Source organism: Aegilops tauschii, chromosome 2 (assembly GCF_002575655.3).
Source record: "Aegilops tauschii subsp. strangulata cultivar AL8/78 chromosome 2, Aet v6.0, whole genome shotgun sequence".
Lineage (NCBI taxonomy): Eukaryota > Viridiplantae > Streptophyta > Magnoliopsida > Poales > Poaceae > Aegilops > Aegilops tauschii.
In genome coordinates, this window is record NC_053036.3 from 578,108,339 (window position 1) to 578,120,874 (window position 12,536).

General features: G+C 44.8%; 1 protein-coding gene across 1 annotated transcript; it reads left to right on the forward strand.

Moving 5' to 3' along the window:
* The first annotated feature begins 2,171 nt into the window (after nt 1-2,171).
* On the forward strand, nt 2,172-10,826 carry LOC109750920 (putative disease resistance RPP13-like protein 1). Its single transcript, XM_073509054.1, is given in 11 exon segments — nt 2,172-2,300; nt 2,390-4,576; nt 4,579-6,321; nt 6,324-6,458; nt 6,522-6,843; nt 7,656-7,746; nt 7,749-8,046; nt 8,182-8,289; nt 8,465-8,575; nt 8,719-8,802; nt 8,916-10,826. Coding segments are annotated over 6 exon segments (4,572 nt in total). The 5' UTR covers nt 2,172-2,300; nt 2,390-2,400; the 3' UTR covers nt 7,854-8,046; nt 8,182-8,289; nt 8,465-8,575; nt 8,719-8,802; nt 8,916-10,826.
* The last annotated feature ends 1,710 nt before the right edge of the window (nt 10,827-12,536 follow it).

Genomic DNA, 12,536 nt, shown 5'->3' on the forward strand with positions numbered 1-12,536 from the left:
AAGTGATAAACCCCTAAAAAAGGAGTAAAGCGATAAAAAAAATCTTGAGCCAAATTTGGAGAGCCCACACTATCGCCGACCTTGGGCTGTAATCCATGGGCTTGATGTGTAGGTTACTTGGGCTCTTATTGGGTTCGGTCAGAAGTAAAATGCTAGGGCTCAAAGCCCGTAGCTTTCCCATTTCGTCAGTGACGAGGTCGCACAAGGAAGACGACGAAACAAGGCGGCCGCCCATGGCTTCGCCGGAGCCACCACCGGCGGGGGCAGCTACGGCCTCCATCTCCCATCGCTCTTCTTCACCGCATCCGACGCAACGCTGTAAGCGCATCTCCCTCTTAGCCCTTCTCTCCCCTGTGGAGGCCCCCTTTTGGGTCGTTTGGTTTGTTATTAACTACGTAGATGTGTTGGCGTGATTGCAACCGTGAAGGTGAGGATGTTTTTGTTATAGATTAATGAGTATTCCATATACTGTAGGTCCTAGTTTATGCGATTTTGCAGTTTTTCTTCAACATTTGGGAATGTTTTGTTCCCTCTTTAGTTTCCTTTGCTGGGGATTCTGTTTTGTCAGTTTGATTTGAAGCAAGGGTTTCGGCAGGAGTACAGGCTACATTGGGAGGCTGCAATGCATGAGAAATTTCACAAACCAAACATCTCTCGTCCTACCCCGGAAAACACACAGGCAGCGGCTGGATTGCCAATGAGTAGCATCGCTATTTCTCTCTGACTGAACTGTACATGGGGTCTCGAATCTGTTTCGCGAGCATGCATCAAACTTGCGTGCAAGCAAAAGATAAAACGCCTAATAAGCCATCCAATACGAATGGGAATCCACGCCACTAGCTAGATTAACGCAAGTGGCGCAATATTCCGTTGGTATGAGCAGCGTCGTATCTGCTGTTTTACTTTCTAGATTAAGGGTGCTATATGCTGGAAAGGAACCCTGTCGTCTCTTCTTTTAAAATTCGCGCCCATCACCCAAACACATGCGTCTGCGCTGCCATTGGAGGATTCAGTACCTGCTCCGTTTTATAAACCCTCTCTCATCCCAATCATTCAGACCCACTCCATGCATTTAAACTTTCTTTTTTCTCACCCACTCTTGTTCTAAATCTGACGCCCCATGAAACTTTGCTGCAATCCTAGCTGTCCCCGTGATCATGTTCGGGAACAGCCCATTCGCAGGCTGGCCGGACCGGCGACCGGTAAAATAAGCACGCTCCTGCATGGCACGATTTTGTCTGGATCTGATTAGCAGTCCTTTGAAATTCAGGGCACTTGCAGTGCCCTATGTTTTTTCTCGTATGTTTTATTTGCAAGTTGCATCTTAACACTGCCTGATTGCCACGATGGTGAGCCATCACCAAAACTGGCTGGCACGCGCCTGCAGGTGCCCTTGTAAATTCTCCCCTCCCACAATTACACGTCGACCGCCGCTTTGGGTTTTTTATACATCAGATTTTGAGGCCGCCGCCCACAGGGAGCATCGTCATAATCGCGTCGCTGCAGCGTGGCTTATTCCCAAATGCTTTCAGCCAGTAAAATAAACAGTCATGGGCAGTTAGTCCATCCATCACGTACGACACCAGCGAGGCCTAAAACTGAGCGCTACGTTGTTGTTGCCGGGGTCCCGCGGCTGGCCCTGCCTCGTACTTTTACTACTCACCACATAGCTGACAACGATTCACTGTCACTGCCCTACCCAGCTTTATCCGCGGGTGGTTTAATTAATCTCCAAGTTTTCACCAAGTCAAAATTTCAGTGTACACCTGCCATCGTCTTCAGTAACAACTAACAAGAGAAGAATAACAGTAGTAACTGAATCAGAGTAACACAGCTAGGGAGGAACATCATTGTTTATACAACACTAGCACAAGGTTCCATGTCCTTCTCGCTAATTTGGCTGCATGACAATTAACACAAAGTAGCACCTCAAGAAATTAACTTCCAAAGGGAGGCAGGGCCAGCCGAGGGACCCCAGCGATTAGTTACTTCCCATGATCCCCACTGGCACAAAAATTAGCTAGGAGAGCCAGTGCGAGGTCTGAACCCAAGTCTTAATTTTATTTGAGACCGCATCACTGAGTGCTTAGTTAATTGGCAGGGATTATTTTATTGATCCCAACCACTCAAATGAATTCACTCGACGCTACTCACATCTTTATATCCCCCTCGTCCTGCATTTCTCTGTCACTCCTACACATCTCTCTGCAGTTTGCACAGCAAACACCCTCTCCGGCATTGCTCCCTCTGTCGCATCACATCGCCTGCCTTCACGGCAAGGGAGTTCATACTTCATACCGGTGAGTAAATCTTTCTTTCTAGTTACTCTAGCAGCACCATGTGATATCAGCATAACTTGGGACTAACTGCTTCTGCTAATGGTTTGCAGCGTGAGGGCCGATGGACGTTGCCGTCAGTGCGGCGTGGTGGGTGGTAGGCAAGGCACTGGGCCCTGTCTCAGATGGCTTCCTGGAGGCTTGGGCTGCTAGCAAGGATCTCGGTCCCAACGTCGACGCGCTCAAGATGGAGCTCCTGTACGTGCAGGGGATGCTGAACAACACCCGTGGCAGGGAGATCGACAACCCGGCCCTGAACGAGCTGCTGCAAAAGCTGCGGCAGCTAGCGTACGGGGCCGAGGACGTGCTGGATGAGCTGGATTACTTCCGCATCCAGGACGGTCTCTACCGCACCTCGGAGGCTGCTGATGAACATGCCAAGGGTTGTGTATGCAACCTCTTCCTCCACGCTCACCACACCGCCAAAGCTGTTGGCAAACTGCTTGGGTGCTCTGCACGCTCGTGTGCTGCTGCTAACCCTCGTCATCCCGGGGAGCTGAGATCGGAAGAAGATACAAGGCAGCAAGTTCAGTGCTGCACTTGGCCATGTGCCGGGAGAACTGCAAGTGGCAATACCCCATTGGTCCCAAACACAGACCAAGCTGATGGGGAGGCCAGCGGATGCATTCGCAAGCTTGCTTCTGGTGCTCTCAACACCGTGCGTACTGTCGGTAAACTCTTCCCTTGCTCATCCTTCCCACCCGTTCATGATGATGTTTCTGGCAAGTCAGTCCTTTGTGGTGCCTGCATACGCAAGGCACCACAGCAAAAGCATGTGAAGGAAGCACGAAAATTAGAGTTTGATAGGGTGGATTTATCTACAAGAATGAAGCATATTGTAGAGCAACTGCAGCCCTTATGTGCAAAGGTAACAGTTATTCTTAATCTTGAGTTGTTGGGTTCTAATCATACTACCACCACAGACATTCCCAAGAGTCCTCCCACCACCACCTCTGACATTATAGAATCAACATTGTACGGGAGGGACCCTGCGAAGAAGAGAATCATAGATATTATCACTGATGATAAATATAGTTGCGATAACCTAACTATCTTGCCAATTGTTGGTCCGGGTGGCATAGGGAAGACAACTCTTATACAACACATATATAACAGCCAAGAAGTGAAAACACATTTTCAGATCAAGATCTGGATATGTGTGTCCCAAAACTTCATTGTTAATAAGCTTATTGAAGATATTGAAAAAGCTATACCTAGTGTGGAAGGTGAAAAAAAGGGTAGAGCGGAAGAGTTGATTGAACAAAGATTAAATTCTAAAAGGTTTTTGCTTATATTAGATGATATATGGAAGTGTGAATCTGAGGATTGGAAGAGGCTTTTAGTACCACTCACAAAAGGACAAGCAAAGGGTAACGTAATTCTAGTTACAACTCGGTTTCCAGCTATAGCAGAAATGGTTAAAACAACTGATAATTCAATAGATCTGAAGGAACACGGTGAGTTTAGAAATTTTTTCCGAGCATGCATATTTGGCGATGAGCAATCACAAAAAGATCATGACGGCTTGCTTAATATTGGAGATAAAATAGCAGAAAAGCTAAAGGGGTCCCCTCTTGCAGCAAAAACTGTTGGTAGATTATTGAGGAACCACCTTGATGTGCATCATTGGACAAGAGTCCTAGAAAGTAGAGAATGGGAAGTTCAGACCGGTGAGGGTGACATTATGCCTGCACTGAAACTTAGCTATGATTATCTACCTTATCATCTGCGACAATGTTTTTCTAGTTGTGCTTTGTTTCCTGAAGATTACAAGTTTCACAGTGAAGAACTCATTCATTTCTGGATAGGACTAGATATTTTACATCCCGGTGATCAAAATAAAACAATTAAAGATGTAGGTCTGGACAATCTAAATGATTTGGTGAACAGTGGATTTTTCAAAAAAGATGAAACCGAGGGGCATTATGTCATCCATGATCTATTGCATGATTTCGCTTTAAAGGTTGCATCTCATGAATATCTTAGTTTGCATCACTCTAATGTGAGATCAATAGAAATTCGGCCATATATCCGTCACTTGTCGATCGTAATAGATGGTCCAGATGATAGTAATGGGATAACTGATGAAAAATTTAAGAGTGAGTTAATGAAACTTAAGGCAAAATTGAAGGTTGAAAACTTGCAAACATTAATTATATTTGGAGGAGGAGACAAAAGTTCTGTCAACATTTTGGGTGATTTGTTCATGGAAGCAAATGCTCTCCATGTTCTTTGTTTGCCACATTATCATACCCCTTGGAATCCATTTTGCATAACTTTTCATCACTTCTGCACCTACGATACCTAAAGCTAGGTACTTCTATGAGCCATATGAATTTACCAACGACTTTATCTACATTTTATCATTTGAAGATTTTGGATCTACAAGAATGGTATGGTTCTCTTCTGTTACCTAGAGACATGAGTAACCTTGCAAAATTATGCCATTTTCTCGCCCAACAGGATGAGCTTCTTTTGGGTATTTATAATGTGGGGAAACTAAAACTCTTACAGGAGTTAAAGGCTTTTGCAGTCAATAAGGAAATCAAAGGGTTTGAACTCAATCAACTAGAGCATCTTACCGAGCTAAGGGAAGTTAGCATTTATAACCTTGAGAAGATACACACGAAAGAAGAAGCGGTTGAAGCAAAACTAATACAGAAAGACTACTTGCACAAATTAACACTAGCTTGGGATAGTGCGCGCCCTAATAGTGAGCCTGGCGCGGAAGTAGTGGTTCTTGAGAGCCTTCAACCACATAGAAATCTTCAGGAGCTGAGAATTACAGGACACCGTGGCCCTTCTTGTCCAACATGGCTGGGTGATAACCTGGTTGTTCAGGCTCTACAATCTCTCCTTCTCTTCTCTGTTTCTTGGGATATTTTTCCTTCATTTGGGAAGATGTGGAATCTTCGTGAACTAGTATTGTCGAATATTTCCACAATAAAGGAATTTCCTCTAGAGCAAAGCTTCTGCAAGCTAGTAAACATAGCACTCATTGGCTTAGAGAATTTTGAAAAATGGGTACCAGGGGCTGGTCATTTGTTCCCTTGTTTGCAAGTACTGATTATTAAAGATTGCCCTCAACTCTCAGAGTTGCCATGTACAAGCCACATTGTTTACCCACTGAAACAAGATTGTAACATAGATTGGTTTCCCAAATTAGAAGAGCTTAGGATTCAAAACTGCCCTGAAGTCTTGCTACTACCTCCTATCCCATGGACTCAATCTCTATGCTCTGTCGAGATACGTGATGTGGGATCAGAATTACCGGACAAGTTGGTCTACTCAAAATCATCTTCTGGACTATCATTGGAAATTAGTGGAAAGGGTGGTCTGCATAACTTAGATCAGTTGTTGCTATTCAGTAAATTAACAGAGCTTCAGGAATTGAAAATTGTTAATTGCCCATCTCTAGAGTTGAAGTATTTTCTAATGCTGACCTCATTGAAGAAATTTACGGCATGGTCTTCAAATCTTGGGGTGGTGCCATCAGAAGTTCAGAGTGGAGTCGAATGGCAGCATCCTATTGAGTACATTAGTATTGGATGGTCTGGTCCTAGTGGAAAGGAATAGACACAGTTCCTGTCTCACCTCCCAAAGCTGTCCACACTGGAAGTATATCGTTGTGAAAACATAACACAGTTTGCTGTGGGGGTGGATTTGCAGCAAACAAGAGCACCAGTGTCATCGTCAACATATTCAGATGTTACAATTGATGATACACAAACAAAAGATGAGCAGCAAGAAATAGCAGATGTGGAGGAGGAGGCGAACACGGTGGATGATGATGGGCTGTTGCTCCTCCCTGCACATCTCTCCAACTCTCTGCAGGCGTTGGACATCCACAATGCTGGTCTGGTAGTTCATTCCCTCGAAGCCCTCCAAGCCCTAACTACCCTTTGGTTAGAAGGTTCCTCTTTTCGCCACCCTTTCCCCTCCTCCCTGCTGGACCTGCAACTTACGTCCGTGAAGGGCGTGCTGACCCTTCAAACCTCACCTCTCTCACCCGATTAAACATATCTGACTGCGGAGAGGATTTAAGATGCGAGGGCCTATTGCCTCTCCTTACTCGGGGCCAGCTCAGCAGATTAGAAGTCTCTAAAAGCCCCAATTTCTTTGGTGGGTGGGATCCCAATCCCATGTGGGGGATGACAGAATCCAAACTGCAGAAGCTCGACACAGATGACATCCAAGGTTTCCTCGGTACGCCCGCTCTCTGTAGCCTCCTCTCTTCCTCCCTCACCGACTTGAAGTTTGATGGGGACTCGAGGATGACACGCTTCACAAAGGAGCAGGAGGAGGCCTTTCACCTCCTCACCTCGCTCCAGCAACTTGAGTTTTGGAATTGCGGCAAGCTGGAACACCTCCCTGCAGGGCTAAACAAGTTCACCAACCTCAAGACATTACAGATCTACGATTGTCCAGCCCTCCTCTCGCTGCCTAAGGAAGGCCTCCCAAGTTCACTTCGACAATTAATTGTCATTGGGTGCCGCAACGAGGAGGTATCAAAGTAGTGCAGGCGGTTAAGGGGAACCATCCCGAATGCTAATCCAAGGTAACAGACACTCCCTTACTCGTACCTATTCCTGATTTCCACTATTGCCCTTGCTTTTTCCTAATCCCACAGAGGCCAACTCATTTTTTCTTTCGGTTTGGTCTACCTCTTATTCTGAGTCTCTCTGTTAGGAGTTGTGCATTCTTCTACCCTTTTGGGATTCTCTCCATACATGGACAGCAGTGCATGAGGGTCCCGTGTGGTATTTTCTTCATGTACATAATATGGTAAGTACCTGCAAATTGTCTGAAGAAGTATCTGCTTACTGTTATCTGTCTGATAAAAATTGCTCCTAGTTCTATTACTTTAAATCAGTGCTCTTGAGCGCATGGTTTTTATTAATATACGAGTGTGTGACTAACAATTGGAGAGCCTGTCTATTCAAGTGAAAATTTATTGCCATTATGCTTATGTAAATTGGTCAGTACTCAGTACACAAAATACGAGAGTGTGTTCCTAGCAGAATAATACACGAAAGTGAGATTTTTTTTCCTTTCGTCTGTACAAAATTAACCTTGTTATCCTAATTTGAGGATATTGTATCTATTGGTATCTGTCCAGAGATCATGCGAAATTTTAATTATTCTCAAAACTTACCTTGTTTCCTTTTTGGCGTAGCACAGGACTAGTTCTTTGTTCCCTCAGATTCACCATTGTTTTTTGCTGCAGGTTTCCATGTGTCTGTCAACTGTTAGGATTTTAGTTTTCTTTTTCTTCTTTCCATCCCAGGGCGTATAATGTATTCACCATTTGTTTTGGCATGTTGTGCAGGTTTCCTTGTGTTTGTCAAGGAAACAAGTGGAGGGAGAAGAGAAAGTCCCATTTCTTCATCAAGTCGACGGACAAAGTCATGCAAGGTTGGACATGAAATTTGTAGTCTCTTCAGTGTTATTTCATATGAGCACTGGATCTGCAGGGATTTCGCAGAGAGCAGCAGTTTCAGAATAGTGCAATTTTGAGAAAGGGCCATTTGAGTGGTGAAAACAGTTTTACCATGGAACATTGATAGGTTGTACAGCAGCGATGCTCTCAGTGCTTGTTTTGGCATTGATTTGCGAGAACTAAGCACCATGTTGCATCATCGAGGAGCTAGAACAACAGTTAATCAGGAACTATCTTGAAAATCATACTAGAGCACTAGACTAATCCAAGGTAAAAAGAAAGCTTCCTGTTGATCCCAATACCACATTACCTTGCTTTTTCCTGATCTCGCATATCAAGTCATATTTTGGATCGGTTTACCTCATTACTGCAAAATCTAACACTGTTTTTTGATCTTCTTTACAGGTTCTCTTGCGACTTTGGAGTTGTACATTTTTTAGCCTTGTCGAATCCTCAGTTCGCACATGGGGATCTTGTGTGGCATCTTCTTGCTGTAAATCATAGATAAATCTGGTAAGTACATGTTCAACTCCTCCAATGATATTACTGATACCTAGATGTTTTTTCTTGAACTGAGAAATATCAAGAAAACGAACGTGATCCTCAGCCGATCCCATTCAGGATTTCCTTCTCTTCCTTCATGAACAATTTTATTATGAATTCAACATTTTATTTGTTTCTTTTGCAGGTGTTCTTATGCTTGTTCTGGTTGGTTTCAAGATAATTTGCAGTTACAGTTTGATCGTCGCTCAATAAGACTCGCTGGTGTACTTAGCTTGTTCGGCGGAGGATCATAATGGTGAAATAACTGTTATATTGCTGATTTGCTACTGAAATTACGGTTTGCAGTTTCTTTCAGTTCGGTGTTACATTGATACTGATACAAGGTGCTCTTCCATTCGTCATAATTATTGTTTCTTAATGAAATTTGGTTAATTACAGGACCTTTACAAGGATACCTTTCATACCATCAGAGTGATTGTGTGTTGCCTGGAGCTAATTGAAATCTTGGACTGTCATTAATTGGTATGCCCAATGTTTTCTATCCATATCCTTGTAAAAGTCTAAATGGTTACTCGTGTATTTATCTCAAGTTCCAAAATTTTTAGATTGAACTAAGCTTCTTGCTTGCTTGATAGATGTGGCCTGTGGACAGGTTTGGAATTCAACAATGCAGTAGTAGCACATATGTGGAAAGGTTGGTAAACCCCTGCTGAAATTCATGATCGCTTTAGCTATGATAGGTTGTATTCAATGTGCAATTGTCAAACTCTTATTGCCTCATGAGACCTAGGTTAGAGAACTTCCTGCTTCCTTCATAAGTTGGCAGTCTAGCTTTTGAGCACTCTCATAATCTCTGGATGATTGTCATGCTGAATTAAATAACACAAGAGAGTTTTGAGCTGATACATATAGTTGTAAAGGTAGAGAACACTTGTTACTAGGTGATTGATGAACATTGATTGAACAAAAAGACTCGAGCTTGCTAATTTTTATTCCTAGAACCTCCTGAGTTTAGTATGGTGAAGGTGATTTTATTCTTTTCTTGATCCGGAGTATTTTTTCTGTCCCACCAATGCCAAAAACAGCATATTTCATTCGCCTTTGATTATTGCAATCTGAATTTTTAGTGCGTATTGTTAAGTTTGATGTTCCTCTAGTCTGAAGTCTTTGAAATCCAGTCATTCTTTTTGAGTAACTTATGTTTGCTAGCCTCTTCAACAACCGGCGTTGCATTCCCTCATCAGGATATCACAAACTCTGCTGGTATACATATACAAATACAAGAAAATAAATGATTTCTTCCATATGTCACACCATACCTACCTACCTATATAGCACATCTCTCGCTATCCCCCAGTAGTTGATTATTCCATAAGCACACTCATCAAGTTACAGAAGACTCAAAAGCGCTTTGTTGTCATTGACCCTGCAAATTTCATCAATATTGATGCCTCTCTCACAAAAATCAAAAAAAGAAATAAAGAAAAAGAGAGAGGGCCGCCATTCAAAAGATCAAAGGTTCATCCTCAAGCAGGAAGAAATAGTCAGCAGTGCTTCCATATTCATGTGTAGAATGCAGAATGGCTAATCGTGCTACTACCTATGCAATATTGATAGCTTGAGTATCAGTCGCATCCTCGGATCATTTCTTTGGCGTGAGTCCATTCCCTCCCACATCCCCTAGACACTACAATTTTTTTCCAATGACTGGAATGTGAAGACTTCTTTGCACTGGAGTTGAACTCTTATTTAGCTTTACAATCTAGATTTCAGATTTGCCCATTCTTTTAATTACCCTACCAAGATCCAGATAGGCTTCCACAAATCTAAAGTAGATAGGAAACACTTCGGCCACTGGCCAGTGAGGACTATAATTATGTGATGAGAGTAATTCTGGGCCATGATGAGGTAATTTGACTAGATACCTGCTCTGGAAGGTTCAGAAAGGAATAAAATTGTTAACTTCTCTTGTTTTCTGTTGTTCTTGACATTGAAGTCAAACCTCCTAGTGACTTGTGTTCAAAAACTGGATTGCTATATTGTTGATGCTGTCCACTCTCATAAAATGGAACCCATTCTGTATTGGCAATGAATAGGAGTTGCTATTTAAGCTTATGCTCAATCGCTAGCTTGCTACTTTGATAAGTTTGTTGGAAGTGTCTCTGCCTGAAGTTCATGAGGATTTCAATAATTGTTTGCACATGAGCACTTGTTTGCAATCTAGCCATGCTAAGCTTTCAGGTATTTCGCAAGCACGTGGGCAGACTGAATCAGGAGCCTAAATCATCTGCCCGCGATTGGAGACTCTTGTTCTCAAGGGAAGAATCAGAAAGGGAGAAGCTTGAGATGAATCGTGCCTTTTGTTTCTCTTTGTAGCCACTTTCTCACTAGTAATGCTATAAGGAAGAGAGAATGGTTGTTTTTCCACACCTAGTACTATTTCCCTTGTAGCTTCAACCTGTAGCAGTTTCGATGGGTGGTACGAAAACAGGGCAACAAAATTCATTTGTTCTCTTGGTGTGGACATGTATATTCAGTGAAATGAAATGCAGTTCTTTGCAATAGTATCTTCATGACTGTTTGGCAAACAGGACTAACGAGCGGACCTCTGCCGCTTTCCTCCCCGACCTCCACTGGCGCTCCCGCGAGCGACAGGGGAGGCTAGCCCTACCGCTGCCGCCAGGCCCCCCTCCTCCCTTTCTTCCTCCCTCGCCGCCGCCAGAGGGCGCGGTCGGGCGAAGCCCCGCCGGTGGCGGCGGTGGTGTGGGGGGGAGGCCTTGTCTCCTCGCGTCGGGGTCTTGGCGCGGGCTGAGTCTTCTTCGCCGGGATGCTGCGCTTCACGACGGGCGTGGTAGCACGGCTTAGGTCCAGTGCGCGCGGCGCCGGGGTCTGGTCGGCGGTGTGACTGGCGGTGCTATGGAGGTGCGGCCCTGGCCAGCTACGGCGGCTGCTGCAGTCGTCCAGATCTAGCTTCAGGGGCTGCGGGCCGGGGCGGTGCGGGTCGTGGGCGGCTGCCCCTGCTGTGGGCTTCTGCCAGCGGGGGTGGCGAAGTGACAGCTGGTGGGCTCCCTCTTCCTCCTCTCAGTGGCTGCTGGGCAGGGCAAGGGGGCGCAACGGTGGGTGCCCGGTGAGATTGGTTAGATCCGCCTGGTTCTGGCCCTGGTCGATGGCGGGCGGCTCGGGGTGTAGGCTTCGGCACCGCCGGCGTGTGGTGGCGGCGGTGGTTGCGTGGGGTGAGCTGCGACGGCGTGGTGGTGGCTCACCGTGGTGTGCTTGGCAGGTCGGCTGTGGCGGCGGCTGGCATGTTCCAGCATCGGCTGACGCGTAGGCGGCCTGTATCGGCCTTCGATTCCTCTCCTCGTCGCCGGGGCGCTACTTTCGTCCAAGGGTTGGCCCTCTCCCAGTTGCGGTCTGATGTCTACTACACAACCTTCTTCTTATAGACATTGTTGGACCTCCAAGTGCAGAGGTTTCTAGGACAGTAGCAAATTTCCCTCAAGTGGATGACCTCAGATTTATCAATCCGTGGGAGGCGTAGGATGAAGATGGTCTCTCTCAAACAACCCTGCAACCAAGTAACAAAGAGTCTCTTGTGTCCCCAACACACCCAATACAATGGTAAATTGTATAGGTGCACTAGTTCGGCAAAAAGATGGTGATACAAGTGCAATATGGATGGTAGATATAGGTTTTTATAATTTGAAATTATAAAAACAGTAAGGTAACTAATGATAAAAGTGAGCGAAAACGGTATTGCAATGCGTTGAAACAAGGCCTAGGGTTCATACTTTCACTAGTGCAAGTTCTCTCAACAAGGATAACATAATTAGATCATATAAGTATCCCGCAACATGCAACAAAGAGTCACTCCAAAGTCACTAATAGCGGAGAACAAACGAAGAGATTATTGTAGGGTACGAAACCACCTCAAAGTTATTCTTTCCGATCAATCCATTGGGCTATTCCTAGAAGTGTCACAAACAGCCCTACAGTTCGTACTAAAATAACACCTTAAGACACAAATCAACCAAAACCCGAGAAACATCATAAGATCCAACTATAATAGCCAAGATCGCGGTACATCAAGATCGTGCCATATCAAGAACACGAGAGAGAGAGAGAGAGAGAGAGAGAGAGAGAGATCAAACACATAGCTACTGGTACATATACCCTCAGCCCCGAGGGTGAACTACTCCCTCCTCGTCATGGAGAGCGCTGGGATGATGAAGATGGCCACCGGTGATGGATCCCCCCTC